The sequence below is a fragment of the Daldinia decipiens genome, assembly GCF_022478715.1.
Source record: "Daldinia decipiens strain CBS 113046 unplaced genomic scaffold F4813scaffold_12, whole genome shotgun sequence".
Taxonomy (NCBI): domain Eukaryota; kingdom Fungi; phylum Ascomycota; class Sordariomycetes; order Xylariales; family Hypoxylaceae; genus Daldinia; species Daldinia decipiens.
Window position 1 is genome coordinate 242914 of NW_026054555.1, and position 27435 is coordinate 270348.

The 27435-nt window shown below is 45.7% G+C and overlaps 9 protein-coding genes and 1 non-coding gene across 10 annotated transcripts; 5 read left to right on the plus strand and 5 right to left on the minus strand.

The window, feature by feature from the left end:
- Positions 1 to 258: 258 nt before the first annotated feature.
- On the plus strand, positions 259 to 1306 carry F4813DRAFT_40343 (uncharacterized protein). The gene has a single exon (XM_049248439.1). It carries the CDS (start codon positions 368 to 370, stop codon positions 1163 to 1165), a length of 798 nt encoding a protein of 265 aa, XP_049100606.1. The 5' UTR covers positions 259 to 367; the 3' UTR covers positions 1166 to 1306.
- On the minus strand, positions 1267 to 4947 carry F4813DRAFT_40288 (uncharacterized protein). The gene is made up of 9 exons (XM_049248437.1): positions 4619 to 4947; positions 4309 to 4547; positions 3004 to 4254; positions 2611 to 2926; positions 2321 to 2551; positions 2110 to 2267; positions 2008 to 2053; positions 1661 to 1945; positions 1267 to 1606 (listed from the first exon to the last, which is right to left on the minus strand). Exons 1-9 carry the CDS (start codon positions 4731 to 4733, stop codon positions 1368 to 1370), a joined length of 2880 nt encoding a protein of 959 aa, XP_049100607.1. The 5' UTR covers positions 4734 to 4947; the 3' UTR covers positions 1267 to 1367.
- A 106-nt stretch (positions 4948 to 5053) lies between these two features.
- F4813DRAFT_40293 (uncharacterized protein) lies at positions 5054 to 7357 on the plus strand. Its single transcript, XM_049248438.1, has 4 exons — positions 5054 to 5485; positions 5542 to 5770; positions 5830 to 5952; positions 6036 to 7357. Exons 1-4 carry the CDS (start codon positions 5274 to 5276, stop codon positions 7320 to 7322), a joined length of 1851 nt encoding a protein of 616 aa, XP_049100608.1. The 5' UTR covers positions 5054 to 5273; the 3' UTR covers positions 7323 to 7357.
- Positions 7358 to 7704: 347 nt separating this feature from the next.
- F4813DRAFT_40368 (SET domain-containing protein) lies at positions 7705 to 9549 on the plus strand. The gene is made up of 4 exons (XM_049248441.1): positions 7705 to 8641; positions 8697 to 8722; positions 8784 to 8872; positions 8934 to 9549. The coding sequence occupies exons 1-4, from the start codon at positions 7883 to 7885 to the stop codon at positions 9386 to 9388; spliced, it is 1329 nt and encodes a 442-aa protein (XP_049100609.1). The 5' UTR covers positions 7705 to 7882; the 3' UTR covers positions 9389 to 9549.
- A 1-nt stretch (position 9550) lies between these two features.
- Positions 9551 to 11649, minus strand: F4813DRAFT_40365 (globin-like protein). Its single transcript, XM_049248440.1, has one exon. It carries the CDS (start codon positions 11402 to 11404, stop codon positions 10091 to 10093), a length of 1314 nt encoding a protein of 437 aa, XP_049100610.1. The 5' UTR covers positions 11405 to 11649; the 3' UTR covers positions 9551 to 10090.
- Positions 11650 to 14916: 3267 nt separating this feature from the next.
- Positions 14917 to 14988, plus strand: F4813DRAFT_t61. The gene has a single exon. It is a non-coding gene; the product is annotated as a tRNA-Met (tRNA).
- Positions 14989 to 15626: 638 nt separating this feature from the next.
- F4813DRAFT_355811 (uncharacterized protein) lies at positions 15627 to 17559 on the minus strand. The gene is made up of 2 exons (XM_049242916.1): positions 17245 to 17559; positions 15627 to 17177 (listed from the first exon to the last, which is right to left on the minus strand). Exons 1-2 carry the CDS (start codon positions 17438 to 17440, stop codon positions 15847 to 15849), a joined length of 1527 nt encoding a protein of 508 aa, XP_049100611.1. The 5' UTR covers positions 17441 to 17559; the 3' UTR covers positions 15627 to 15846.
- A 2701-nt stretch (positions 17560 to 20260) lies between these two features.
- Positions 20261 to 21187, minus strand: F4813DRAFT_395552 (uncharacterized protein; the record flags this gene model as incomplete). The annotated part of the gene is made up of 1 exon (XM_049247710.1): positions 20261 to 21187. The coding sequence occupies exon 1, from the start codon at positions 21170 to 21172 to the stop codon at positions 20261 to 20263; it is 912 nt and encodes a 303-aa protein (XP_049100612.1). The 5' UTR covers positions 21173 to 21187.
- A 293-nt stretch (positions 21188 to 21480) lies between these two features.
- On the minus strand, positions 21481 to 23972 carry F4813DRAFT_395554 (Pyoverdine/dityrosine biosynthesis protein-domain-containing protein; the record flags this gene model as incomplete). The annotated part of the gene is made up of 5 exons (XM_049247711.1): positions 21481 to 22217; positions 22277 to 22932; positions 23029 to 23264; positions 23345 to 23494; positions 23549 to 23972. 5 exons carry the CDS (start codon positions 23970 to 23972, stop codon positions 21740 to 21742), a joined length of 1944 nt encoding a protein of 647 aa, XP_049100613.1. The 3' UTR covers positions 21481 to 21739.
- A 970-nt stretch (positions 23973 to 24942) lies between these two features.
- Positions 24943 to 27406, plus strand: F4813DRAFT_355835 (FAD binding domain-containing protein). The gene is made up of 6 exons (XM_049242917.1): positions 24943 to 25313; positions 25393 to 25458; positions 25511 to 25630; positions 25679 to 26233; positions 26325 to 26660; positions 26717 to 27406. Exons 1-6 carry the CDS (start codon positions 25253 to 25255, stop codon positions 27136 to 27138), a joined length of 1560 nt encoding a protein of 519 aa, XP_049100614.1. The 5' UTR covers positions 24943 to 25252; the 3' UTR covers positions 27139 to 27406.
- The last annotated feature ends 29 nt before the right edge of the window (positions 27407 to 27435 follow it).

Genomic DNA, 27435 nt, shown 5'->3' on the forward strand with positions numbered 1-27435 from the left:
ACAGAATGTACGAATTACGAGATGAGACACACGTTTAAGTAACACAAAATGTCGATCTCAAAGCAGCAAAGTACAGCTGGATGATCCACAATAAATACCTTAGGTACCTAGGTAGGTACCTATCCCTGAAGAAAAACAATCCCCCCTAATCATGCGGGGGATTGACAGACTTGGACCCTCATTACGTGTAATTTCAGGGTTGTGACTTGCCAACGATAACAGAGCCTAACGCACAGCTCATATAAACAATAAACAATACGAACAAAGTGGAATGGTATAAATTCCTAAGTCCTCACGCCCATTTTCCTAGGTATTCTAAACGCTTTCCATCATCGTCGGACTAAACATCAACCATCAAATCGTCAACATGGCCACTTACACTAACGACGACGATACCGCCGGTGTCCCTCAGGCACCTGGCACCGAGCATACCGAACTGCTCTCTTTTCTACAATATTTTGAGACCCTGTTTGTTATCGACGACTCTTCAAACATGAAGCGCCAGTGGAGCGACGTGTCCGCTCTTATCCAAGCCGTCGCTCCGGTTTGTCTGCAGTATGATGAAAACGGTGTCGACCTCTACTTTGTCAATCACAGGCCCATGCTTTACTTCCCCGGCATGTCTGTGCGCAAGTCGGGATATAACCATATTGGTAAAGTCCACAGCGACACCGGGAAGCGTGATAGCACGCAAAATATATTCCAGGCTGTTAAGCCCGGCGGCGGATGCAAGCTGGGTTCCCGTTTGAAGAAGATCCTAGCCTGGTACATTGAGCAGCTGAAGCTGGATCCCCAGCGAGCCCCTCTTAATGTCATCGTGATTACCGCCGGCATATCAGACGACGACTTTGCGGCTCCTTTGCTCGAGATAGCCAAAGAGTTGGATAGCATGAACGCAGCCGCACATCAGTTAGGCGTCATGCTGTTCCAGCTAGGTGATAACGAGGAAGCGCGTAAGAAGTTCGAACACGCAGACGACGAGATGTGGAAGCAGGCGCGCACGCGCGACATCGTCGACACCGTGGCATGGCGTGGCTGGCCTGCCAGCTTCGGATCCGACGACATGGTTAAGGCCGTATTAGGTGCCGTGTCAAAGAAGATGGACGGGGCAAAGACGGCTCTTGAAGGAACAACCCCTCCAAAACGCCACGAAACGAACCTCTAAGTTGTCAAGTTGTCACAGTCTAGGGTCTGGATCTACGAAAGCTAGGGCCCCCGTTAGTAAACAGATGAGCACGATGATTTTCACCACTACTTCAAAATGCGTTGCATATCCTCTAAATAGCCGACTATCTAATGTACTTAATGTTAAGTAGCTAGTTACTAACTTTGAGACCGTGGCGTATATCGCACCTCTTGATACCCATTCATGCTGTCTTCTGAGACTTACCGAAGTTATCATCTCGGATTCCAAGTCTATATGCTATGTCTGAATCCTTAACGCCTTGATGAGTAGACGTGATGTAATTCTTAAACGCCGTAGACATGTGGGCAATTTCTTTCAGATGCGCCTCCCTGACTTCCGGAATAGAATCCTCAATAGAGACGCCCCTTTCCCTAGCCTTCTTAGAATCGTAGAGCGCAAGCGCAACGGCAGATTGAAAAGCTGTAGGTATGGAATTTAGCTGGGGGTAGACACGAGACGGAAAGGTCAGCTTACCATTACGAATTTCGCGACCGTTCCATTCAAGCTTCTTGATTTCTTCGCTCTTCCGAACATATTCTTTGGCATCATATTCATAGTGGATATCCGGCCCGCCGTGCTTGTGATCTTCCTTGAGTTTGCGGAAGAGGTTACTCCAGATCTGCTCCCGCGCTGCATCATCAAGGGGCTCGTAGCCGATCGCCACGTGGATACGAGACAAGAACGCCTCGTCAAAGTCACCCACACGATTAGTAGTTAGAAACAGGATGCCCTGGAAGTATTCAAGCGCGCGTAGAAAGACTTGATACGAAGTCAGTCAACTTCTCGGTCTATAAATGTGCGGATATAGAATGTGAACTTACTTGACACAATACTATTTCTCTTAAGATCGTTGCTTGAACGTCGTTCCTGAGTATGAAGTTAGAACTACTAGCTTGCGGGTTAATCTGGTTCTATATAGTTACCAAATACACGTCGGCTTCATCCAAAAGCACGATGGCGTCCCAACTGTTAGCATCTCTAAAGAACTTGAGGAGATTTCTCTCTAGTTCGACTGGTTCGTGGCCCAGATCGGCTGCGGTAATGCTAAGCAATGGTCTCTTTGTGTATTCGGCAACAGATTCTAGAGTAAGGTCAGTATCTTAGATTAGTCCCCAGTGTAAACGTGGTCCTTACCAGCTGTGAGCGTCTTGCCAGTACCTGGAGGTCCGTGCAAGAGAAAGATTTGGCCTTCACCCTTTCCATGGATGAAATCTGCGCTGAACAGCTCAGCTTGACTCTTACTGTCCGTATAGGTCTGAGCGATCGCCTTGATTGTATTCCTGTTGCTTTCAGGCCTCATGACCAACTGATCAATGGAGTCTTTCGCAATTCTTGGAGGGGCAAGGCCGCTGACATCAATAAGATCTAAGTTCCAAGTTAAGAAATGGCCACTCCCCATATCATCCGCTGCTGGGCTCACGTACCGTATGTGCGGTCTTTGAGAATAAATCCGAACATATGAGACATGCATAAGAGATACTGGTGATCCGAAAGGCTCTCACGAGTCTTTGGATCAATGCTATCATAGTCGCTGAATGTCCCAGATATGTATCTTTCTTTCCCAACATCCAGTTCGCTGCAATAATGGCATTCACAATGCGGGGTTTTTGCTCGTTCTTTAATATCGGTCTCGTACTCGTCCACATCCAGTACCCAACCTTCCATTACATCTATATCCTCTCGAGCCCAACTGTTCCATGGATGAGACTCGTGTTCAACGACCACTCTGGCTCGATTATACTAAAGATATGTATACATAGGTTAGTCGTCTCTCCGTCGAGGGTACCTATACTATTAGTGTAGGAATATTAACTCACTCTCTTCCAACCCGGTCTTAATCCAGAACCAGTATACTCCAAGAACGCAGGCCCTTTAGCACATCGGAAAAACATCTTCCCTCGTTCAATGAGCTCCTTTCGCCGCGCACCTCCGTCTAAATTATCGTGGAACCTTGTTGGAAATAATGGCAATGACGTTATGTTCCGCTCATTGTCAAAAACCGGTACGTCAACAAGTTTAGACCTCCTTTTAATGACTTTTCCGTCATACACCAGATTCCATAGCCGAATAGAGTAGCTCTTGACTTTGATCGCCCACAGGCCTTGGAAAACATGTTCAACACCATCTAAGACCGCGTCCACTACATACGCATTAAGCTGTCCATTTTCAACTACATAAACGTCAGATCCAGGCTTTAACAAAAGCCAAAGTCCTGTAAATGTCGTTGTGGGCACTTTTTTAGCCCATCTAGCTTCCAAACCCTTAACCCGAATAGTAGGCTCGTTCTCGAGGTACTGGAGCAAAAAGTCAATATGCCTGTCACACTCCGCGTTATAGGACTCGGTATGATTTTCTCTAATCCCGCCGATTTGGGTTTTATACTCTCGAAGTTCTTCGCGGTGGTGGAATAGATCCTTATAAGGATATGAGAATACCCCTTCTTCTAAGTCATCCGCTTCATCTCCGGACGGTGCTTCAGATGAATATTTCATGACCGCACGTAAGGCATTGATCAAAAGCCGAGAGTGAATGTGAAGGTGTTTCTTCTGAACGCGGTCTCGGTCGCCTAATTTTGGTGCATCTTTGACCTTACGCCGGGACCGGGACCGGGACCGAGATGCGTCATGACGACCACGCTCTCCCAACAACACAGTTGTTTTCTCCTCCAGGACAGGCAGTACCTCGCCTCTACTTCGTGATGTCTTCAGAGGTACGGGATCGTCTTTAGACACTCTGTATAGAAATTCGTCATCACCATATCGCTGCTTCTGATAGTAATTGATCGTATATGTAGCTTTCACCTCATATCTGCCCTCGAAATCGCCGTCCTCTTCGGTTTTATCCTGATCTGTGTCAGAAACTTCGGAAGGGTCTGAAACCGATCCTTCGCGGACCCAAGGTTTGGAATCAAGCTGGATGTCGATTATCCACCCCGGCTTAACTAGATGCTCCCAGTAATCGGGGAAGAGAATTCTTCCATCTGTATAGAGTTTATACCTGCCTTCTTCGATTTCCTTCAATGCGCCTTCATTATTTCTATATGATCGTTTGAGAAGCTCTTCAATTCCCTAACAGAAATAAGTAGCTGCACTCGTGAATCCCAACATCATGTTATAATATACCTTCCAGGTCTTGCACAAAGCCCATGGCAGCATGAATTCCGTCCGGATATCGTGTGCCAATGTTATGAAATTTTCAAGAGTTGCCGGCTTAGCTGGCGATTCTTCCTTAACCAAATCTTGAGGGGCATCTCTATTCTCTAGAGATGGGATGTGATTCTCGCTGGACTTGTCGGACGCGTTCTCGGTCATGACGGGGAGAGTGGTTTTTGTTACAGGTGAAGTATTTGATTCTCCGGCCTCTATAATATCAATCCCAGAATAGTTAGATAAACCAAGGAATGAAACATATGGATTCTTGCGTAAGAGATACCTAATTCTACTTCTTTAAGCTCTTCTAGCTGGTGGAGAGTATCTCTTCCAGATGAAATATTGTTCTGATGACTATGAAATAAGTTATGCGAAATTGAATCAGAAATTATATCCATTGTGGGGGATTGATACTGGTAGACATCAGGTTAATTAGGGACTCCAGTAAACTTGTTATTTAGTATTAATATATTTGTTCTAATGTGATAGAGGGGTAGACCGAATCTGACGCATCTCAGCCTCATCATCCTTCGAATTACAATGCAAGAAGGATGTTAGTGTCTTCCTTAGCATAATCAGGTAGTTCCATTAGGATTGGGGGCCAAGTTATAGGTGAGTCAAACCAATAGTATGCTCACGATAGAGTGGTATTCTCAAGGATTCTCGAAGGGACGTAGCTAAGTTACGTGATTTAAATTAATCAGCTTAACAGGGGTATAATGTATTTCCACACCCCGCTCATCGTAGGTATACGGTATACAGCTGGATAGTTGAATGGTGCAGCATTATGCAACACATGATGTGTAGGTAGGTAAAGCTACGGTTTTTGAAATCAAGTCCTAAAAGCATCCTGAAAATCAGACATCCTTTCAGCAGTTGCATGGACTACCTAAGTTTTCCGATTTGAATCGAATGGTTATTGGTTTATTGGTATTGAAATGGCGAGTTCGCGATCGTTGCTTCACGATCCTGAGGCGGATGCACTTGAAGGACAGCACATCATCCGACGGTTCACAGATGAGCTTACAGGTTCAAACGATCTAGAGCGATCAACCAAGGCAGCGCAAGCCGAAATCGATGAAGAGGAGTTAGATAATGAGAGATTACGACTCAGATCTCTCTACGAAAGCCCGGAGAGCCATAACAATCAGTAATAGTATAACTCGTCGTAGCCATATTCAATTGCTTACTCACACGGCGCTCCAGGTCAAGAGACTTCATTGTCTCGGAAATCGCAAAGAACGCACTACTTGAAATGGTTAACAAGTTCATCGAGAATGAGAAGCCTTCAATGCTGCAGCGTATAGGGTTCTCTCACAAGCCGGCGAAGTCAAAGGCAAACAACATGCTCTTAGATTTGGTACAAAGCGATCCACAGGAGCTTGAAGCGATAATTGATAATCTAGAAGAGGCCTGGAAGCAAAACAATGGACGAGTAAGGTGGACGTCGAATTTCGTAACTCACGCATTGTTTCTAATGCTTTGCCTGGATAGATATATCGAACTTTTAAGCTATTGTGTAAGACTCTCGACGACCATAAGGCTGTCTTTTCAATATTTCCGTCGCAAAACGAATATACCTCAATTTTGTGCTCGAGCATTTTTTGTTTTGTAAAGGTATATTAAGCTAACGGTATATAATAGAGTACATATCTAGGTACTCATATTATAATATACTTGGAACTGACACAGGAATATAGGCGGCTAAGAACCATAGCGAAATTGCTGAAACACTATCCAACTCCGTTCATCGTATTTCGGAGATTGTTGCTAGAGCTTCGAAAAACATCTTGATATTCAAAACTCAGTCAATAAGACGGAAGCTCGCAGATATCTACGCTATCGTGTTCCGATTCCATCACAAGACCATACAGTGGTATCTAAGTTCGAAGCTAACGAGAGTGTTTCCCTCTTTTAATGAGAATTTGAAGGCAGGCTTCGAAAGCACCGAGAAAGAACTTGATAAAGAAATTGAAGAGTTGTATCGTGAGGCACAGATTAGCCAGCATGCCATGGTCGCAATTCTTTCTGGTAATATTGAACGGTTGAGTGCTGAGCTACACTACCAGCGAATGCATTGCGAAGTTACAGATACCACGGCCGGCCATCGTATGATAAATTTGATGGAGGCAAGTTGGAACGGAAGTCGGTTCCTTAAACGACCACAGCAAATCGAGACCGATAGACATAACCCACTTGGAAGCGAACTGATACTCCATGCCCCAGAAATGGTTGGGAATATAATAACACGCGGTCAAGCCCGCACTTACAGCCCCGCTATAGAGCGTTTCATTGTCGGTGACGAAGGGCCGTCTAAGTTCAGTACAGGCAAGTTCTGGGTCGCCGAAGATGAAGTTTTACTGAAGCTGCGCGACTGGATGGCCGAGCGCAGGACAACACGCATGTTATGGATATCGAGCCCTTACGAGCCAGGGGCCATGACGAGTGCGCATGCGTCAGCTCTAGCTGTCGTAGCTGCAGCGTGGCAAGCAAAGGCACCATTAATCTCGCATTTTTGCCAACGGCCGCGGCGGGATGAGTTACGCGCGGGAATGAGTGTTGAACAGGTAGGGTTAATGGGTTTAGTCTACAGCTTAGTCTCCCAACTGCTCCAGTTTCACCAAGATGAAGCTATTCTCAACACCGGTGAAGACACCTTTAGAATGTTGAACGGAGAAAAACAATCTTGGGATACGAGCTTAAAAGCCCTAGAAGTGCTACTAAGTCATATGACTGTATTGAAATACTGCGTCATCGACGGACTGAACGAGCTCGAGTTAGGGGATGGCGGCCAATGGTGCCAGCAATTTTTAAACGTATTGCTTGAACACCAACAAGCAAAAGAGACAGCGTTCAATATTCTTTTTACCACGGCTGGCCAATCGCGTATCCTGGCTTCCGGAGTAGATGTTAGAGACAGACATCTTGCAACTAGACCTGCGAGAGAGTTGGCTAGATGGGGAAGGAAGATCGAGTTAGAGCTTTGAGGATTAAAATGAACGCAGCGACAGCCTGTGTGCGTCATATTAACTTGCGCTGGGGGGGAAAGCAATATATTAGGGACTTATCCTTAAGATATATATATACACCCCTAACCCCTGACTCAAGACGTGAACCAATGATATGCGTCGAACGCTTGCAGTATCAAAGGTATTATTATACAGTCAACAATATTCTCAAATAATCAACGTGAAATACTAAAACAACCCATGAACAGCGTTCATCTAAAGCACTTGATGTTCGAAAATGCCAGCGTCTCGGCTATGTTGTTCTCTCCGCGTAGGTCTATTTAGCCGGAACCGTGGCAGACCTATGATGCCTGGCACACACGCACTATCAAATGATTTGGACACATTTACATATCCGACCTCATAACTACGAGCTATAGGCATTTATAGCCTAGCTCAGACATGGTCCTAATGCTCAAGTCCGTGTTGGCATTTTCGGTTTCATTCTCACCCTACCTATCCACTGCGCTGTCGATTGTTGATGTGGGTCGTGTTGCGATAGACTCACCACTGCATCAATATACATACTAATATTTCTCATGGCCCCTTTCTATTTCCCGGTCTTACGCCCCCCGTGGTTGGCGGTCTTGGCCTGCCTAGCCGGGCTTAATCCGCTACCAGCGTTTTCGAAGCCATTGGATCCGAAGACGTGCTCCTTGGACTTCCACGGCTCAGTACTAGGCCGTAGACAAGAATCACTTACATGTCCTCCCCCCATAGATGAAGAATCCGCAATAGATACGGGGACCTGGGAGCCTTGGAAGCGTCGGCCCTACTGCATAGAACCCTTACCGGGAGATGCGCCCGGGCCACAGTTCTGTCTCTACACATTCGAGCCGTTTCGCGGGGACCGAGGTCTGAGCGTTATAACCACGCCCGTACTTGCAGCGAGCATGGTCGACGCCTTAGATGACTCGGTCGTGCCCCCGAAGCTCAGGGACCACCCTTCAAGTTCCCTCGCGGCGGAAGGAAGCAGTCCGGCGTACGTGATTAAGGACATACCCGGAAAGGGGAAAGGTTTAGTTGCGCAGCGCCAGATTGGGAAATGGGAACTAGTATTGGTAGACTATCCCTTCATGCTTGCACACGTGGGTCTATTCGATGTAGTAGGCCCTGAGCTCCGCGAGGATGTTCTAGATCGAGCTTTACGCCAGCTACCAGAGGAGCAGCAAGGCGAAATATTGTCATTGGCACGCAGCACTGGCGGTGAAACGGTTGAAGACATTCTCAGAACGAATATCTTTGGCGTTGAGCTCGGAATTGAGATACCACATCTAGGATTACTTCCTATTGGCTCCGTGAGTTGCACCTCGTAAATGGCGACCTGGTGTACTCCAGCACTAACAGAAACAGCGGATCAATCATGACTGCAGACCCAAGTATGCATCTACACCTTCATATACTGAATGCACTTGAACTAGAAAGCTAACTTGTGAATAGCGTTTTCTGGCGATACTCAGTACGTGCTTTAGCAGTCGAAGTCATTGCAATGCGCGACATCGAACCCGGAGAAGAGATAACACAAAGTTGTAAGACCCCTTAACCCTAACCCCTTTCCACCATCTCCTCCCTAACGCTCTTCCATGCTAGACGTACCTCTTGGGTTATCCTACGAAGAGCGCAAAGAAGACCTGAAAAACTGGGGCTTCACCTGTACATGCTCGCTATGCGCCTCTTCTCAAAAGCATAGGGCGGCTTCGGATGAAAACCGAGCGCGACTACAGGATATCTACCATGAGCTAAACGACAGCGCTGCGGGAAAGTCTAATCTAACGATCAACACAATCGAAAGGCTCACTGAAGAGCTAGAGTCGCTAGTAGCCAAGGAGAACCTAGAGGCCCAACTTCTTGTGCACTACAGTGCTGTTGCTAGAGCCTATATGCGCGTCGGCGAGCTGGACGCAGCTAGGAGATACGTGGAATTATGTGAGTACTTATGGGTGCAATACGCTGGAGAGGAAGATGATTATCTCGCGGGAATGCATCAACTACGACATGAGCTAAATGAGAGGGACAGAAAGGCCACCATCGACGGAAGGTCTTAAAGGATATAGATTCAACTCGTAATCCACCCCTTTCAATTTCATAAGAACATTTACTCCTTTCTAGATGATAAAAACTACGATATATGTCACTAAAAGTTATGCACCGTAAGGCAATCCGCCACTCATTTTTCATAGAATCATTGAGGGGATTTAGCTAGTTAAAATCATTTATATTCTTAATCAGACCGTAAGGTTAGGTACGTAAGCTCTAATAATCTAAGACATGACTCGTGCTTCCTATCGTACATACATCTTCTATGGAATCTTTTTTTGGTGCGATAATCCATAGCTGTGAATGAATGATTGGGGTTTTGGTTGCTTAAGGTAGCAAACTGAACGCCATACTCCAAATCACCTCGGCCGAAACCTTAGTATTACTCCTCTTAGAAGAAAGGATCGGCTCGGCTATTCCCTCTTTCTTTACGACGGGCGGCTCCTATTCCATGGCTACCATGGGCCAATGGCTAATTAAGCAGACTCCAGTAAGGCTCCTCGGAGCTCAACGAACCAGGCGAAAATATAGCTGCGCGCGTTTCGCTCGGCTACGCACTATGCGTTAGGATTTGACATGTGGCTAATGCTCAATAGGCTTCTCGAAGATAACCTAGAGAGAATAGATCGGCCACGAAGCGTCGTGATAAATGGCGCTATAGATGGCTATTCGAGACGACCTCGGTCGTATCGACTAGTACCGTCCTCCAATCAGTCATCCATTCTCATCTCGAAAGTTCCTACCGAGAAGATCTCAAACTGCACCCTTTCTGGTTTTACACCATACTTGTGTAAGTGTTCGGACGCCTGCATCATGAATTTCTCGGGGCCGCATATGTAGTACTCAGCCGAGCCATTGCTTAGATACAAGTCCTCGGATGTGAGGGATAGGAAATCGTTGTCGAAGGTCGAAGTATACGACAACACATCACTATCCGACAGCCTCGACTTGAAGAACTTTGTCCTTATATTCGGGTGCCTCTTAGCCAGATTATCGACATGCGCTTGGAAGGGGGCATCATGTCGTGATGCCTGGATCCAAGACACTGGCCTGTTGATTCGCTTTTCTACAACAGTATTCAGCATCGAGAGCAGTGGGGCTACACAGACTCCGGCGGAAATGAGGACGAGCGGCATCGAAGTGTCCATTTTGGTATCAAGGAAGAAAGAGCCTGACGGATGTGTTAACTCAATGGTGTCTCCTACACTGAACTCGTCGATAAGCGAGTTGGAGACGACACCAGGCCTGCATGGCTGCACGCTACCAATACTACTATCTGACGCGCTGCTGGCAGCTGAGGAAATTGTCATGATATCATCAGGTTTAGCGTAATCCCAATTTGACCCCTGGTCTCGCTTGACGGTAATCTGATAGTGGTCATAGCTAGGCGCATCGCTCAGCGAATACTGTCTGCGCTGGGCAAACTTCATGCCGGGCACTGTGATTCTCAAGGTGATGTACTGGCCGGGCATGAAGGATGGTAAGGGTTTTCCATCAAGTGGCTTCAAAATGAAGGAGACGATGTTTCCCTCTACAGTCTCATTCTTCTTGTTGGATATCGTAAACTTCCGCCAGCCCTTCCAGTCCTCAAATTCGCGGTAAATGTGAGCTTCTCGGCCCGTTAGCATCTTTGCCATAACCCAGTAAGCTTTTGTCCACGCCAGCTTCACGTCAGGGGTCATGGCAGGACCGAGGACGGCGGAAAACGCGCGCAATAGATACTTGCCGACAATCTCATATTGTTCGGGCTGGATATTCAGCGAGGCGTGCTTGTGTGCCACACGTTCCAGCTTCGGTGTTAGCTCGCTAATGTTGACAATATTGGAAGCAAATGCTAGAATAAGTGTCGTCAGGGCGCGCGGCTGCTTTCCTGTATGCATATTCACGGTATTGAAGTAATTGTGTAGTTCGGGATGGTCGCGTAACATGGTCTTATAGAAGACAGTCGCAATGTGTTCACCATGTTGGCGTAGGGATGGTAGTGTATCCTTGACCAATCTTGATTCTTTATAATTGAGAGCCATGGCGGCTAGTTGTTACCTTGAAGTTATCTTGAAGTTCTTCTCGAAGACAATAAAATAAGATGACTGGTGAGAGACAAACAGGTAAGACTCTATAAGTAGAGGCTAGAGCAACACAGTGGTGGCAGTGGTGGCAGTGGTGGCAGTGGTAGCAGTGGTAGCAGTGGTAGCAGTGGTAGTTGATAGAGAGAAAGATAATGAACAAATGGGATTTGCATTGGTTACTGATATAATTATTCGAGGAGCAGGTTTCAAAACACGAGTTCCTAAAACTATGAAAGTTTCGTAACTATGTTGTAAATGGTAAATACATGGTCCAAGTTTTTAATACCTTGTAGGTTTACCTTGTACATAGGTTGCTTACCGCCTCGTGCTCATAAGGCGTTATTGTATGTACCTAAGGTAGGTATCTTGTTCCGCTTTTGCGGAGTCATGGGTCAAACTTAAACTTTTGGCTGAATGTTCAAAATTTCTAGTGCATGTTTTTAGGTTTTAGTGCATATTTTTAGTGCATATTTTTAGTGCGTGGGATAGCATGGGATAGCATGACGAAGTTATGTGTTTGCGGTCATTACCGATTCTATTCGACATTTGTCATTAGAAATACTAGAAATACTAGAAATAAAACACCAAACATTTTCCCAATGATCCCAATGATCCCAATGGTTGAACGTCACGCGAGCGGCAGATATTTTTGAGGCAAAATGGCATGATATGACGGCACTTACATGCGTGGCTGGAAAGATATCTCAGGCTAGATCTTCTACATCGAATGATTGTTGAACACTCTTCTAGAAACCCGCGAGAAACTCCGACTTAGCGAGTTCGCACATGAATACCAAGGGACCCCGGTTCAAGCCATGTGCCAGATGCTCGGATCTTCAAATGCCTAACCTAGGTAGGTACAAGTATGTATTAGGTACATGTACTTGGTACCTACCATATAATCCTTACATCGACTGTCGATATTTTCTTCTTCAGTTCTATGTAAATATAAAATAGAGAATTAAGCTTACCTAACAGATGGACTCGGCGTTCCGGTGCGCATTAGCAATTTATTAGGGACCAACCATGCTATAATAAATCATCCGGTTATCCGCTAATAATGAATGTTCTAGCCGCTAGACTAACGCATAGCTCCCGCCGTCGTTTGCTATGTATATGTACAATCCTCCGAACCCTTACAGCCTTAGTCCCTTAAGGTTTCATTACGGACTCGATGATTTTCGCGATCTGCAAGCACTGGTATTTTTATTTATAAAAAAAATCGCATCTATTCTACCCAAGATTACCTCTCTCCGGTCCCGATCTAATTATTATTATTACATATTATTAACGATGTATACAGTCACCAACCAAATTACTTGAGTGTTTTAGTTTACTACGTAAGCTATCCATGTTGGTTAAGTGAGAGCAAAACTGCCAGGATTTTACTTCCAACCGAGCTCCGGGCTGAATTTGGAGTTTAACGGATACGTAACACCCGTACTAGTAATCAACTCCCCAGGTAATCTATCACATTTTAAGATCTCACTGTAGTAATTTACATATTCGCTAGGAGGTCTAGGGTGGAAAGTTTGCAGGTTCATAACCCAGAATGACACCGTCCAGAATACGACTTGGCTCATCCGCGACTTGAAGCTATCGATCTCTTCGACACAAATATACTAGAGCTACACAAGCAAACAACAATGCTTTCATCGTTGCGCCTCTTAATTTATTGTCGGAGTAATTAATCCTTGTTTGAGATGTGATTGCCTTACCTACTATTAGATGATCCCCTCTCCAAGAACCGTATCCAACATCTAGTCCGTGCTCAACCTCCCCCTTTCTTTACCTATGTAGATTTCCTATGTATTTGCCAATCCACGATTTCCCAGCCCTGTCCCAGTCTCAGCATTAAGAGTCCGTGCGGTGACATACCGCTAGCGACGTCTAGCCGCTCAGCCGCTCAGCCGCTTTCACACATCCTCCGTCGAATTCTCCACCTAAGCACATTGTGTCGCGGGCCGATACTCGCCATCTCGCCTATGCTGACCGATATCTTCCGGGCGTCGGCCTCTTAGCGAGGTATATCTTGGCATTTTGTCAGCGGCGTTCTTGTGTGACTTGGAAAAGAGCAGGTGTATATCTTTACGCTAAGAAAACTCCCAGACGTTCTCGACCAGCTAGGTACCTAGGTAGTTTATTCACAACCCTCATATCATATTCATCCCTCCTATCAAGTTTACGTCATATCGAACTAAGCCTAGATATTATTAGAAAATTCCGTGTATACCCCAGTAAGAAGCACACTAGTATTCTTGCAAAAGTGGCACTTAAGGCTTAGGTAGAACATGAATTGGGTAATTAGCGCAACAATCTCAACCAACCCTATGTTAAGTCCCGAGCCTAGGAACGATCCGGTTAAGATAATAAATGTAGAAAGGGTTAGAGTATTAGTAACCAAACACGTTGGAGTAAAAGTAGTAGTATTGGGGCCTGAATATAAATATTTCATCATTAGAAACACCACTGGATCATGTGCTTAATACTGGTATAAGTTGATACGTCGAGGGAGGACCGTTGGTAGTCAGGTATTCGAAACCCGAGGAAATAAAATCCATATTTGGAGTACCAAAGAGGATAATAAGAAAGTGGATCTGTTCTAAGGACGAAACCAGAGTTAAGCTCATTAGTTCCCCCCAGTTATTCAATGAATACATATCTGCTAGTTTGAGAGATCTTAGCATTCGTCTGGCAGTGTTCTTGACTTGATAAGATGAATAATATACCAGAACTTAGTGAATCGGTCTATACGATTTCATCAAGCTACCAGAACTTGCTGTTGTAAAACTGGATAGTAATCTGGGATCAGGAGGCATCTTTCGAAACCAAACCGTTTGACAGTATACATGTATCCTAATTGATAGTTAGGACATAGATAGCTAAGTATATTAATATGTTTGCTGTTGTAAGATAGTATAAGTTTAAATCAGGAACTCCAAGAAGCGCGTTACCAAATAACCAACAAGATATGAATAGACAGACGAGATATATTAAAGCAGAGCCTTAATCCAAAGCCAACAGGCATATGTTCCTTTACCTCAATTATTTATGTTAAAATATAATTATACAGTTATAACAAATTCACAAAGGGCCGGACTATGGTTAAAGCCACATTAAAGGACAACGGGCCATGAGTAAAACTAAATGTTCAGATACGTGTGCTAGTTTATGAAGAAGTACATGACTAAAAGCATAGTATTACACCGAGTGTAAATATCCCGAAGAATGTTGTGTCTCCGATAAACTACACATATCATATGATCACACAAGATAAACCCAAAGGCCAATAATTAAAACATGAAAAAGTTCATACGGCTACAAGGAACAAAGTATTTAAAAACACCGTCCAATGGGATCTCGGAGTGGTGACTGTGACGATGTGACTCAGGGGTAAAACCGGCAAAGAGTCTATAGGTCGAAACATTGCGGCTGCTACCACCAACAGTGAGATACAAGTCCTCGCACAAAGCTTCATGGCGCAGCGGAAGCGCGCCGGGCTCATAACCCGGAGGACCTCCGATCGAAACGGAGTGGAGCTAGCTTAACTTTTTGATCTATATTGTTGCTGTTCTTCTTATCTATCTTTTTGCCTCGAGTTTTGTTTATCCAGGGGACCAACACCTTAGACCTCCCCACCATGGTAGATCTGGTGAGGTTTTTTCTTTATATTTTATATGCAACAATATTTTTTATGGTTTTTCATTCTCTTTATACGCGCTTCTGTTATTTCCTGCGCTGTCGGGATGTGTTTCAACGCTAAATCGCACAGGCATAAAGAAAAGACGCTTAAAAGAATATCCTCAACTCGCAACTGAGAGGTAGATGATCAACAGTGCCTCATTAGGAAACCTAGAATGCTTTATTTAGACTTAACTTTCAGGCCAGGGCAAAAGTTCTTGATTGGCTTTGGCTGCCCTTCAGGACCGAAAGCCTAAATCTCCTTAACACATAATCTTCACACGACAATTATCCCGATGATGCTACAAGTTGTGAATCTTGAATGATGTCAACCGAATATTCGATGGGCGATCTTCCTCTCTAGTGGCTAGGCATTACCGGTATGTTGCTGTGCTGGTAGCGAATCGGGGACTTGGAATATGGTAGGTACATACATATTCGTTGCTTACTGACGACTTAAGAACGTCATTATTTCTATTTGGGTTCTTGAACATGGGCACTTCAAGCATCCTAGTCCTTGGATTCCAAGATATTAAACTCGATCATGCAATATTTCGTTATATTTTCGCATCAAACATAATACAATGCAATTATTTATCGTTCGCTATCGTTACATTTATGCATTCCAGCCGAGCTCCACGACCCGGGCATAATAAAACTGTACATGGCACTATTAATTCCTCGGCTTTGACGCCTCTCCTATCCGAAACCAACTTTTATCACCGTTGGGGATTCGATTGGAACTGTCCGAGATCATCCCATGTCATGGGAAAGTCATTGGAGGATAAGGGATGTGGCGGCTCCTCTTCTTCGATCAATGTGCTCGTAAAACTCGGCCAGTCATCTGACGATAGGTTGAGCGGCGGTAGCAACCCATCTCCAGTGCTGAAGAGTGGAAAGTCGATATTCATGGGCGAAGTCGGTGATGGTGCTAGCGGCTCTGGTGGTAATGCCTTGTCGGTGCTGATCGGAGGTACGTATCGTTGTTGTTGTTGAGTTGGTTGCATGGAGAAATTTTGGTATGCGTTAACCATGTGTTGTTGGCTATTTGGCGCCATCGGCATTGCCAAGTTCAAGTTTGGAACTTGAGCAGGAGCAGTGCGGCTAGAATCCATGGACGGTGTTCGTCTGCCGTGTCGGCTTACACCAGGTAATGCGGATGTAGATGCTGAGCGCCGCGGGACCGACGGAGCCCTCGGCAAGACGGATATGTGCTTGGGCATAGCGGAGGACGAAGCTGAACCCGAGGCAGACTGAGGGGTACCTGGACTGCCGGAAACTGACCTTGGTCGGAATACGATGTGGACGCAAGTGTACGCCATTTCGACGATGCTCTCCGCGGACTCCTTGGTTCCGTCGAAAAACTCCAATAAGTCTTGCAACTGCCCAGGGTTTTCGTTCTCTACGTAACCCTGAGCTCGTCCGGTTGACTCGGGACTCCAGCTGAACATGGGCTGGTGGCCATTGAATTTCCTCTGCTTCCTCGCGATCAACGCCTTCCATGCCTCGTGGATGAGATGTTGGTGTAGTAGGCCATAGATGACGTTAGAGTGCAGCCAGTCAGCCTTTGTACTTCCGGACTCGAAATGTGCGGCGACGTGGTCTATGTGCTTCTCGAACGTGCCGTACATCGCAGCGCAAAAGCCGCAACCCCACGCCCTCCTCTTCCGTAAATGCTTGACTACGGTGTCGGCATGTGGGCATGTTTTACAGCCGTGTGCTGACTTGTGATGTTGGTTGAACGTATTGGGTCCCCAGAAGCTTTGGTTGCAGCTCGGGCAGGGATATTTTCGCGATCGCTCGTGAAACTCTTCCTCGTGTCGCTTCCAGTCGAACTTCCTCTTAAACGTCTTATCGCAGGATGTGCACCAGAACTTCGCGTCAGTAGTCGTTAGGGCTGACGCTGACGATACAGAGCTTCGTATGGAGGCTGCGGAGAATACGCTGTCGCGACTCGAAGAGCTGGATCTGGATGACGAGACGGAAGATCGTTGTCTGGGGGGCTGTTGGGTGAAAGGATTGATATCTCTACAACTGAAATTTGGCATGGCTGAGACCATTAACACTAGTTAATATAATTGGACAATTGATAATTGTCCCAAGGAGGCATCTCATACCTTCATTTATCATAGTAGATTGTTGCTGTTGTTGCTGTTGCTGTTGCTGTTGTTGTTGTTGTTGTTGTTGTTGTTGTTGTGGTTGTTGTGATTCTTCTCCTAGTAAGGCGAGTAGGGCATCGCGGCTGAGACCGGATTGCTTCAGAGCTTCGAGATGCTCTCGTGCCTGCGCTAGTACCCTCGATGGATGATCCATTCTTCTTTTTCTAGTATTGATTGGCGTTGTCGATTTTGATGTCAATGTCAATGTCAATGTCAAAGCTCATTCCAATATCGATCGTCTTAAACTTGGGCTACGATAGGAGGCGGTATTCCAAGGGAATTGGCAAGTGATCAAGTCTAGATCGAAAAGAGAGAAATGGGTTTCGAGGAATAACAAGTTTAGGAATAACAATAGTTAACACATTTAGAAATTACGTTGGGTAGACTTGTAGGCAGTACCCGCGCGCATTTGGCCACTTTTCTGTGATATATTACCTGCCTACCCATTACCCATTACCCATTATTACCACTATTACATATTACACTACCCCCAAAATAACCACTTCCCTCCCCCCGTATTCTCTGTCATACACTACTCTCGATGGCCCGTGGTCCCGGGCATCATCATCCCATGCTGGACGCTCATTGGGGAAGAGCCCTACCAACTGTCGTTCATCGGTAGCAGAGAATATACGGCAATGGAGAAAAGGGACTGGAGGCCATTCGATGGTCGGCTCAACCTGAAACGAGTCGATCCCAGCCCGCCTCCTCATTGTTTCGAAACACGCGCGATGGTGGGATGAAGCCGCCAATGAGAGACGGAATCTAGAGTGAGAATGAACGAGGGCAAGCGAAGAGCGAGGATTGGATCAAGCCGAATTAACCGTGGATCCATTGGCGATCCATGATCGGCCTAGGGCTTTTGTTCTTGGCGGAGAACCATGCAGAAAATCCGTTTCAAGATTCCCGGGTTTTAACTATCTATGATTGGCCCATGGTTTTGATCGATCTCTCGCCATGGCTTAGATTTGTCACGATAAGTTCTTTTTAAGAAATTTCCATTAGATAGCTGTCATTTTCATCCTCATGAGTAAAAAACAGAAGATAGTGTTTTCTTTCATATCTTAATTATCGAGGTTACTTGTTAACTTTAAGAAAACTTGTGTGATAAATAAAGAAATTTATAAGCGGCTGGCAGAATGATGTTTATCGCGAAATCCACACGTATGAGATTGATAATATTTGAATTAAGGAGGGGAGGTAGGCTAGGTAGGTAGGTACTTGGATAGGTACTTTACAGAGAAAAGGGGAGCACAGACCACGTTTGAACAGGTATCTATCGCATATACATACCTATGTACCTAGGCACCTAAGGTAAGGGACGACTAGGTAGAGTGCCGGAGCTAAGCTATTCCCAAAATATGTACTCAACATTCGGGTAGTTACATGCCACAGAATGATTATACATACCCGTTTATGTATAAGGCAATCTACATAGAAGACTAGAAGCTACCTACACTCAAGAATCAGACAGGTGCAGAGCAATTGCTACTGCTTTGAGGAAGGTAGATACATTAGTACCTATTACCCACACAGGTACATGTAGGTAGGTAGGTATAGGATTACTCGAAGTTACCTATGGAATACCTTAGGTAAATTGATGTTATGTATATTAGGTACCTAGGTACCTAATGACCCAAAGAGATGTTATCAGCCGCTGTTCGTATAGCCTTCCATTTTTATAGGTTATTTCGCCGCGTGCCCCTACGTAATGTTGCCAGGTGATCGTCATAATCGGACTAGTAGCAAGGTAAAAGGTAATTGCATGACGGTTGCCAGGCAATAACGAGTTATGAAGGGTAGGAGCGAGGAATCAAGCTAGATATGGTTACGGTAGGTAGGTACTTACCTACTATATAAGTGAAGGCATCTCTGTACCTACCTAAGTTTAGGTATTGAAAGAATCGGGCAGCAACACACTTTCGTAACAGAGTCCAGTTTATACAAATTAGGAGGTACCTGCCTACCTCCGACAACATGGCATACCTTCCGGCTTCCGGCTTGTTAATGAAACCTAACGTTACACACTACCTAGGTAGTTACCACTAATATATTAATAGCAATAGCAGCGCATTCCATTTGTAAGGCATTCGCGTCTCATGAAAATACAGAGTCTATCCCATCCTTGGAAAGAGGAAGAGATAACAGAATTTAAAAAAAAAAGGAATTTAAAAAAAAGTTTAATATAAAATCCAAACCTAAAGATTTTGGATACCATACCGACCGGCAATATCTGTCTCTCTACCTATTCTATGATGTTTGGGGGGAGATATCTACTACTTGTTAAATTATAAACCAAGCATGGCAGTCATAAGTTGCCTTCAGAAACAGTTAATAGAGCCTGGAATCGCGAGACTCTCCGCAACTACATTTTTGTTACATTAAACAAACACGCATACCAACACATATACAAAAACACATACAGGCACACACATACACCGTCAGGATTCTAGATGAGACATCAAGAACAAGGGATACTTTCAGTCCCTACCTAGGTATGTACAGCCACGAGCTCCCGTAGTTAGTTTAGAGTTCCCTGAGGAACAGCGAAGTTGCTTCTATGCTTCTTGCTCCACCTCGTGATATACACACACTGACAGCCTTTTATAGGAAAAGACAACTTGAAATGGAGACTGTAACGAAGACTGTCACGAAGACTATCTCTTACGCGACTACGACTTCTACAATCACAAATAGCCACTACTACTACTCCAACTATAGCAGCGACCCAAGCGCCAACTACATTTGGTATTGTTTGGGATAAATCATATAATATCATTACTTTCCTTAAATCTCTTGCCTCATTTTTTGTAATATGAGCTATACTTGTATATTGACCTGGTCTATCAACTGCATGAGTGAGGAGGCAGGAGGGAGGTCCTTCTTATATATACATGCCAAGATACCATGCACTGTACCTGAAAGTAGTCCCTTGACTACTCATTTCAACAGTCAATAATGGAACCCCCTTTTCTCAGGTCGAACTTGGACTTTTTAAATAAGGCGGTGGAGCATCTTTATCCACGAGAGCGATGTCGCCCGCACCGGTGCAGGTAATTTGAGAAGCCGCCACTAAAGCCGCCTCAGAAGCTGCTGTTGAAACAGCTAACATCAATGTCTTAAGTGTCCACTTTGTGGACCCGGCAATAAGTACGTGGTCTTCCATAACATTCGCAATGGAGCGAAGGAGTCTTTTTTCAGCTTTTCTAATAGCTGTAACTGTAGCTTTTGCATGAAGACCGTTTAGGGAGCCCTCGACATGATTAGCGGCCGTCTTTGCGGGCTGATCACCGAAATCATCAAACATAATGTCGGGATAGGAGGGGATATCGTAAGCTTTCTCAGCGAGTCGTTCTGGATCATTCGTTGTAATTCCTTGGACGCGATGCATGAAATCATCGAGAAGATAAGGAAAACTGTCGGCGACGAAACGAGCTACTGCTGCGGTGGTTGCTGCACCATCTTGGGCCTCGGCGACGTTCAGGATGCCGAAGGACGCAACAGAGCTTACCTTGGCGGAAGCGGTAGATATATTGTCTGAGATCCTCTTGCGACCCTCTTGTGAAAGTAGTTTAAATGGTGCTGGCCTCGTTGAACATGTCTTGGATGACATTCTGTGAACAGATTGAAATTCGGAGTCACTAGAAAAAGTCGAATGATGTTCATTTTCCATTACCGGCAATGTTGTTGTAGGAAGCTCTGAAGGTGTCGTTGGGGGGTGATTAGCTGGTTTAGATGGTGTTTCTTTGCGAGGCACCGCTGGCTTTGATGATGCTGTTCTAACAGATTCTTCAGGTGATGTTGTTCTGAGAAGCTTCGCACCGGATCGACTTAGCCAATGTTTGAGCTGGGTAGATCTTGACGAGTGTTGCATGTTGCTAGCCATTCATGATAATATTACCTCGGATATATTATTATCGGTATGATCCTGAAAAGTAGGCTTTTGGGGAGGGGGGCAAGTAGGTATTTATATATAATGCTCATCAGACTTTATTGGTATTATGTCCAAAGCGTACCTAAGCTCCCAACAAAGTGAACTGTAATACACATATGCCCTTCTTAAAGCTATTTTAGTCGTCAACGAACGTTTCTATAGAGTGGTTTTGACGCTGGATTATTTATACTTCGTACTAACGGTGCCATGGTATTGATGCGCTGAAGTATGAACGTGCTGACTTGATAGTTTCCAGTTCAGGTCAAGCTATTAACTAACTCATCGACCTCGCCGAGTACCAAAATCCTTCTGCCTACCATTCAAAAACAACCTAAAGCATCGTGTCAAGGGCAAGGGTATTATTACACGACGAGAATCTCGACTGGGCCTATCATAGGGCAAGCTAACTAACTAACATACAGCATCTTTTCCGATATTTCCACACTAGAGAATACTCTACCAAACTGGGAACGTATCCCGCACGAATACTTGGGAGTAGGGGATCAAATCTCAAATTGACTAGTCAAAATTTATCCTCCATAGTTCGCGATCACATCCTGCCGTGAAGTCGCTCCGCGTGTGCATTGTGAGAACGTTATCATTCACGAGCAGGTCGCCCTTGTCCCACGAGTGGTAGTACACGACACGGCGATCATGCAGCAAGCTAACAACCGCATCGCTAACGCACGCGGCGTCTAGGCCATGGTCGGACGCGTTTTCAATCGTGACATTCGTCGCTTCGAATCGCGTCTTGGACTGGGGCCACGGTTCGTGGTAGCGTAGGCAGGGACGGCCTGTAACTGGGTGGTCTATCACCATAGGCAGGCCGTGGATGACGGTAGAGTTGAAGGAGGATGTCGACACGGTCCAGGTAAGAGGGCGCAGCGAGGATAGGGGTAGGTGTGTGGGGAGATATTTGAACAGCAGTGTTGATGACGAGAAGAGTGTAAAACCCGTGTCCTTGGGTGACTCTGTTACGGCAGTGAAGAACTGGAATCTGGTTGACTGAGTTAGCTAAAGGGAGAGGCCTAGAGCAGACAAGGGGTAGGAACTTACCCAGGTGGCGTAGATACCAACACCTCACTCCCGTCATCCCGCACCCTCTTCTCCGTCTTGAACAGTCCATCGTAGTGGAAAGGCATCCATTCAGACGACAGAACGTTGTTTAAACCGCGTGTATCCGCCCCGCGGTCTTTGACTTCGAGGACAAGACCAAACTTCCACCCTGTCGGCTCGCCTAGATCTCCTGATTTCTCTACAAAAAGATCTCGATTTCTGGTCTGCGAAAAGCCGCGTAGTACGACAGGAGAATTACGCTGTGATAAGGCGCGTACCTTAGGGCCGTCCACATCCTTTATGGATAGGGCGCCCCGGCCTGCCGCCGGCCGGATTAAGACTCCGGCGGGATAGAGTGGCTCGCAGGTAATGCCGCCCTTATCAGTAGCCCACGACAGCAAGTCACTCTTTTCTCGAAAGTAGCTAGGCTGATCGTCTTCGTAGACGAGCTCGAAAGAATCATTAGCATCGAATTCGGCCCTGTGGCCAGTGATAGCAGTGCCGTCGAGCTTGAATGCGATGCTGCAATGCCAGGGCGTTGTGAAAGCCGTATCTGTCGGCAATAGGCTGATAGAGAGCTTGCTTTCCCCCGTTGAGGCATGGATCGAGAGTCTCAGCCGATCGGGGAACTTCTCACGCACAGCTCGAGCAAAGGCCTACATGGTGATGTCAGTTATTTTTCGTGGCTTTGTTGTTGACTTGGTTGAATGCGTGCTGGGGGTAGGAAAAGAAAAAGAAATGACAGAGCTTACATCCCCTCGGGTGAGCATCTGCTTGGCAATATACTCGATCCCCCTTTTATATTTCGACTTGCTCCGCCCTTCGCCAACCGGGTATACATTCTGAAGGTCAGTCTCTAGGAATTTGATATACCCCCTATACGTTAAGCAAGTGTCCTCGTCTTCGGATATTCTGAGAGATACATTATACCCGGGCTTGCTGAACTGCTGTAGTAGGGCGTGACGGAAGTTGGTGGCGTTAGCGACATCTGAGTCGTCGGTATCAGCATCTTCCTGTGGATAAGGGGATAATAACGCAATGTTGAAAATGATTTCAACTTCTACTTACATCTTATTTCATCCAACTCGTTAGGCACGTCCACGTTTACAATGTCTTTGAGGCGGCAGAACTCAATGTGGTGGAACCCCTTTTTCGCCTTTAATGCTCGGAGAGCTTCACCGTATGCCCAGACGTCCTTATCTGGTACTCCTAGAAGGTCTTCACTCTTATTAGTATTGAGTAGCATACGTAAGTGTCATGAGGGTTAGGTACCGTTGTAAACAAGCCCATCGGAAACAATCATTAGCCTTGCACCTGGTGCGTAGATATCACCTATGGCGGCGCATAAGCCGTTCAGATGTGCGAGCGCAAACTCTTCGGCCTTATCAGGGAGACGTCCAAGCACTTTAGTGCTTCTATTTGGTGACTTGAAGGGGAAAGCAGGGAGGCACATGTGGATAGCCTGACTAGCCGCGACCTTGACGTAGATCTGGGCTAGAAAGTTGACTCCATCGCGGCTCTTAGCTAAGAACGCATGACCTGCAAGCTTATATCGCGAGATGACATTTAAGATCCGCGAAGCAGTTTCGAGATGGGTGAATTCAAGGTGGGAGAATTCGATATCTCCCAGCTTATTAGCCAGAGCTGTCGGAAATGACAAGTCGTCGGCAGTGTCGAGCTTCAAAATAGACGGCATATTGTGAGTAGGATTTAACAATTCAATAACAACATGTCGATGGTCAGACACGGTCGAACCTATGAACTTAAATCTATCTTTGCAGGGGAATGCAGACCCGTTGCATGATACATATGATAGATACATTGGGGCTCGATCCCCGAGGTGTCTAGATCTCGGTGGCGATACGATGGATTCTTCACCCCCTGGTATAACTACACAACTACCTACCTAACATAATTAGAGAGAGTGCCGGTTTGCCGATGCCCCGACGTTGCAAACTAACAAACTAAGCCTTATACCAGGCTAATAATCGATGCTACTCCATAGTATGTTCATGGTATGTTCTTCCGGCAACGCAGCACGGCTAAAGCGAGTTGGTGTTTAAGAAATTTTGCTTCAATATAACGTTTGTCAGCATGACGCTTTTGTATTATTCACATTACATATTCAGAGATTTCCGCGCTATCGTATGCGCATGTGATGTTCCCCAAGCCTAGGTACAATACTACGCTTCATGAAGCTCTTTGTAGATTTGTAGACCGAGGAGCTTCACCCTCCTTCCTAAAGAGGATATTTATTACGTTGAACCCGGACTATAGAGCAGTTTTAGCTCGTACTATCTCCGGAGCAATGCATAAATATACCTCCAATGCAACGGGCATACCGGGTCCCGAATCAAGATAGCGGCCGTATTGACCTTGAAGTTCGGGTGTTCATGCGGACAAGCCCGTTGGTGAGACGCTGTTTTCCGCGATAGCCCCGATGTTCGATGTTCGTTGCTTAGAGCCTGGCGCAATGAGAAAAAAGTTGGAAATGGCAGTGAAACCTCTTCGGTGTACGCTAGTCGAATACAGCTTGTATGCCCGGATTTATAAGGGTTTTTATCCCAGGCTACCTTTTTCGAAATCGAAATAGGAAGTTCGGTTGTACATCGCCTTTTAAAGCATTTTATTAGATCCTAATGTCCTTACAATTCTCCACTTTTATATTTTTTCTTCTCTCGATGTCTCCATGGTAGTGTTGAGGGTACTAGGGTACTGGGGTATTGGCGTGCTGAGATCGAGGGTGATCGAGAATATTCGAGATGTCCAGCCGTGTAATAGCAGTAAATCCGCGCTATTGTGACGTCCTGAACGGGGTGCCCTCCTATTTGCAATTTCCCAATTCGGAATATTTCTAATTCAGAATTCTTTTAATTCCACCTTATTTCCGATAGTTGCCTCATTAAGATTCATCGTTCCCTCACACTGTTGGAACGATCTTCCAAGCCGTTAAGACGCTATTCTAACATTGCGAACATGGCGGAGAATGAACCGAACTTATGGCCTGAGGAAGAGGTTGACCTGGCAATTATTGGAGGTTTGCTACCAAGTTCAACTTTTCTCGCTGCGTACCTGAGACCTGAGACCTGAGACCTGAGAGCTGATGTTGAAATAAGGTGGCCCTACCGGACTTCTCTCCGCGCTTCTCGCAGCCCGCCTAGGCCTGTCCGTAAGGGTTATAGGTTTGTTAGGATTCTATAACAATTAGTCTTTCCTTCTCTGACGATGTGCTAGACGGCAAATCTGGACCCTTGGAGGTTGGCCGAGCAGATGCCCTGAATGCGCGCACACAACAATACCTCGAGGTAGTAGGGGTCCTAAATAGACTACTCCCGCTTGGAATCGAGTGCAATAGTAAGTTGGTTCAATTCTCGATAGAACTTGATAACTCATAGTGTATAGCTAGCTCGACGTTCTCAGAGGGCGACTTTAAATCTCGCCAGAGCCATTGGTGGACGTCGCTTGAGCATTGTGCTCATCCCAACTTTTTGATGATCGGCCAGTCTGTCGTAGAGCAAGTGCTTAAGGATGACCTAGACTTACCTGTATACTACCAGGAAAAGGTTGTCTCTATATCCGAGACAAAAGATGGTGTCACGCTGAATACGGACCGCGGACGCAAAGTCCATAGTAAATATGCAATCGCCGCCGATGGTGCGCGCTCAACGGTCCGTCAAGCGCTGAATATCAGTTTCACCGGAACGAAGCCTGAAATGGTGTGGGCTGTGCTCGACACGTTCATTGATACCGACTTCCCTCGATGCTCAGAAATCATTACTTTCCAACTCAGGGGTCAATCTCGGGTGTCATGGATTCCTCGGGAACGAGGCATGGCGAGATTTTACGTCCTTCTCGATGGAGACATCACACAGAAAAGGACGGAAGACTCAATCAGGGAACATATGACGCCGCACAGGATTGATTTCGTCAGGACGGAGTGGTTTTCAACCTTCGATGGTAGGCAGATTCACTATAAGCAATCATATTTCCTCCTGTAATGCCCAACATGATCGAGAATAATGCACTAATGGCTTCCCCCGGTAATCAGTCAAAGAACGTATTGCTTCCACGTTTGTCTCGAATCAAGGAACGGGCCGTATCATTTTAGCAGGGGATGCAGCCCATGTTCACTCAGTAAACGGTGGCCAAGGTTTAAACACTGGTATTGCAGATGCTTTCAGCCTTGGTTGGCGTCTCGCAGCTGTAATCAAGAATACCAACTTGACCTCCGGTGCCGCGGTAAAATTGATACGCAGCTATGATACTGAGCGCCGTGCAGTAGCACAGGAAGTCATTGATGTTGCAGCGACTTTAGTTCGAGACACGAACCATACTGCAAAGCAGTATGTTTCTACGATTGAGAAGAATGCGGGATATATTACCGGTAAGGACAATCGTAGAATGTTCCCCAATGGTAAGAATGTGCTAAGATTAAAATAGGAATGGGTGTCTCGTATGATTGGACTGGATCCGAATTAATCGAAGATTCCGAGCAAAACATATGGAAAGCAGGTAAAAGATGTCCAGATATTCAGCTCATCGGTGTTGGAACCAATGAGGTGGTACGCTTGTATTCGATCACCTCGTACGGAAAGTATCTAGTTCTCTTCGTAGGAGAGTCCGGGGTTCTGCAGTCGTTCAGGGACATCTGCACGTATCTCATCCTACGCGCCGGCGCTTCGGTACAGGCTCCAGTTAATGGTCATAGTAATGGCTCCCAAGATGAACCGCGAATCTTCTCTTCGGATATTGTTACCACCCAGGATAACTTCATCGTGGTAGTAAGGCCAGATATGTATATTGGTTATGTTGGGAAGGGAGACGGATGGAAACAATACCTAGGACAGCTATATGTCCCATGATTAAACATTAAATACAAAACTTGGAGAGACTTACTTGCAGTCTCTAGATGGGAATAATCTGTTTATCACAACTCATAGATAATTTATTTCTTCAAAATTGAGGATTATAAGATTACTAGGTTAGTGCTGTGTCCGTACTATGTAAACTCCCCTTCCGCACCTTAAAGAGAGCTGCGCTTTGATTAAGCATTTGACTAGTAATTAAGGCTAGCGTTGCCAAGGGTTTGGAGCGAATACAAGTACATAAGAGGCTATTCCAGTTTTCATCATGAAAATGGATGAAAGTTAATAATGGGA

Coding starts and splice junctions, on each gene's coding strand:
- F4813DRAFT_40343 (XM_049248439.1), top strand. CDS start 368: ATGGCCACTTACACTAACGACGACGATACCGCCGGTGTCCCTCAGGCA.
- F4813DRAFT_40288 (XM_049248437.1), bottom strand. CDS start 4,733: ATGGATATAATTTCTGATTCAATTTCGCATAACTTATTTCATAGTCAT. Junction 2,054..2,109: donor ATGAAGCCGACGTGTATTTG/GTAACTATATAG, acceptor CTTCATACTCAG/GAACGACGTTCAAGCAACGA. Junction 1,946..2,007: donor GAGAAATAGTATTGTGTCAA/GTAAGTTCACAT, acceptor CTTCGTATCAAG/TCTTTCTACGCGCGCTTGAA.
- F4813DRAFT_40293 (XM_049248438.1), top strand. CDS start 5,274: ATGGCGAGTTCGCGATCGTTGCTTCACGATCCTGAGGCGGATGCACTT. Junction 5,771..5,829: donor GGAAGCAAAACAATGGACGA/GTAAGGTGGACG, acceptor TTGCCTGGATAG/ATATATCGAACTTTTAAGCT. Junction 5,953..6,035: donor GCATTTTTTGTTTTGTAAAG/GTATATTAAGCT, acceptor ACAGGAATATAG/GCGGCTAAGAACCATAGCGA.
- F4813DRAFT_40368 (XM_049248441.1), top strand. CDS start 7,883: ATGGCCCCTTTCTATTTCCCGGTCTTACGCCCCCCGTGGTTGGCGGTC. Junction 8,723..8,783: donor AATCATGACTGCAGACCCAA/GTATGCATCTAC, acceptor ACTTGTGAATAG/CGTTTTCTGGCGATACTCAG. Junction 8,873..8,933: donor AGAAGAGATAACACAAAGTT/GTAAGACCCCTT, acceptor CTTCCATGCTAG/ACGTACCTCTTGGGTTATCC.
- F4813DRAFT_40365 (XM_049248440.1), bottom strand. CDS start 11,404: ATGGCTCTCAATTATAAAGAATCAAGATTGGTCAAGGATACACTACCA.
- F4813DRAFT_355811 (XM_049242916.1), bottom strand. CDS start 17,440: ATGGATCATCCATCGAGGGTACTAGCGCAGGCACGAGAGCATCTCGAA. Junction 17,178..17,244: donor ATCTACTATGATAAATGAAG/GTATGAGATGCC, acceptor TAATGGTCTCAG/CCATGCCAAATTTCAGTTGT.
- F4813DRAFT_355835 (XM_049242917.1), top strand. CDS start 25,253: ATGGCGGAGAATGAACCGAACTTATGGCCTGAGGAAGAGGTTGACCTG. Junction 25,459..25,510: donor CCTGTCCGTAAGGGTTATAG/GTTTGTTAGGAT, acceptor ACGATGTGCTAG/ACGGCAAATCTGGACCCTTG. Junction 26,661..26,716: donor GAATGCGGGATATATTACCG/GTAAGGACAATC, acceptor AGATTAAAATAG/GAATGGGTGTCTCGTATGAT.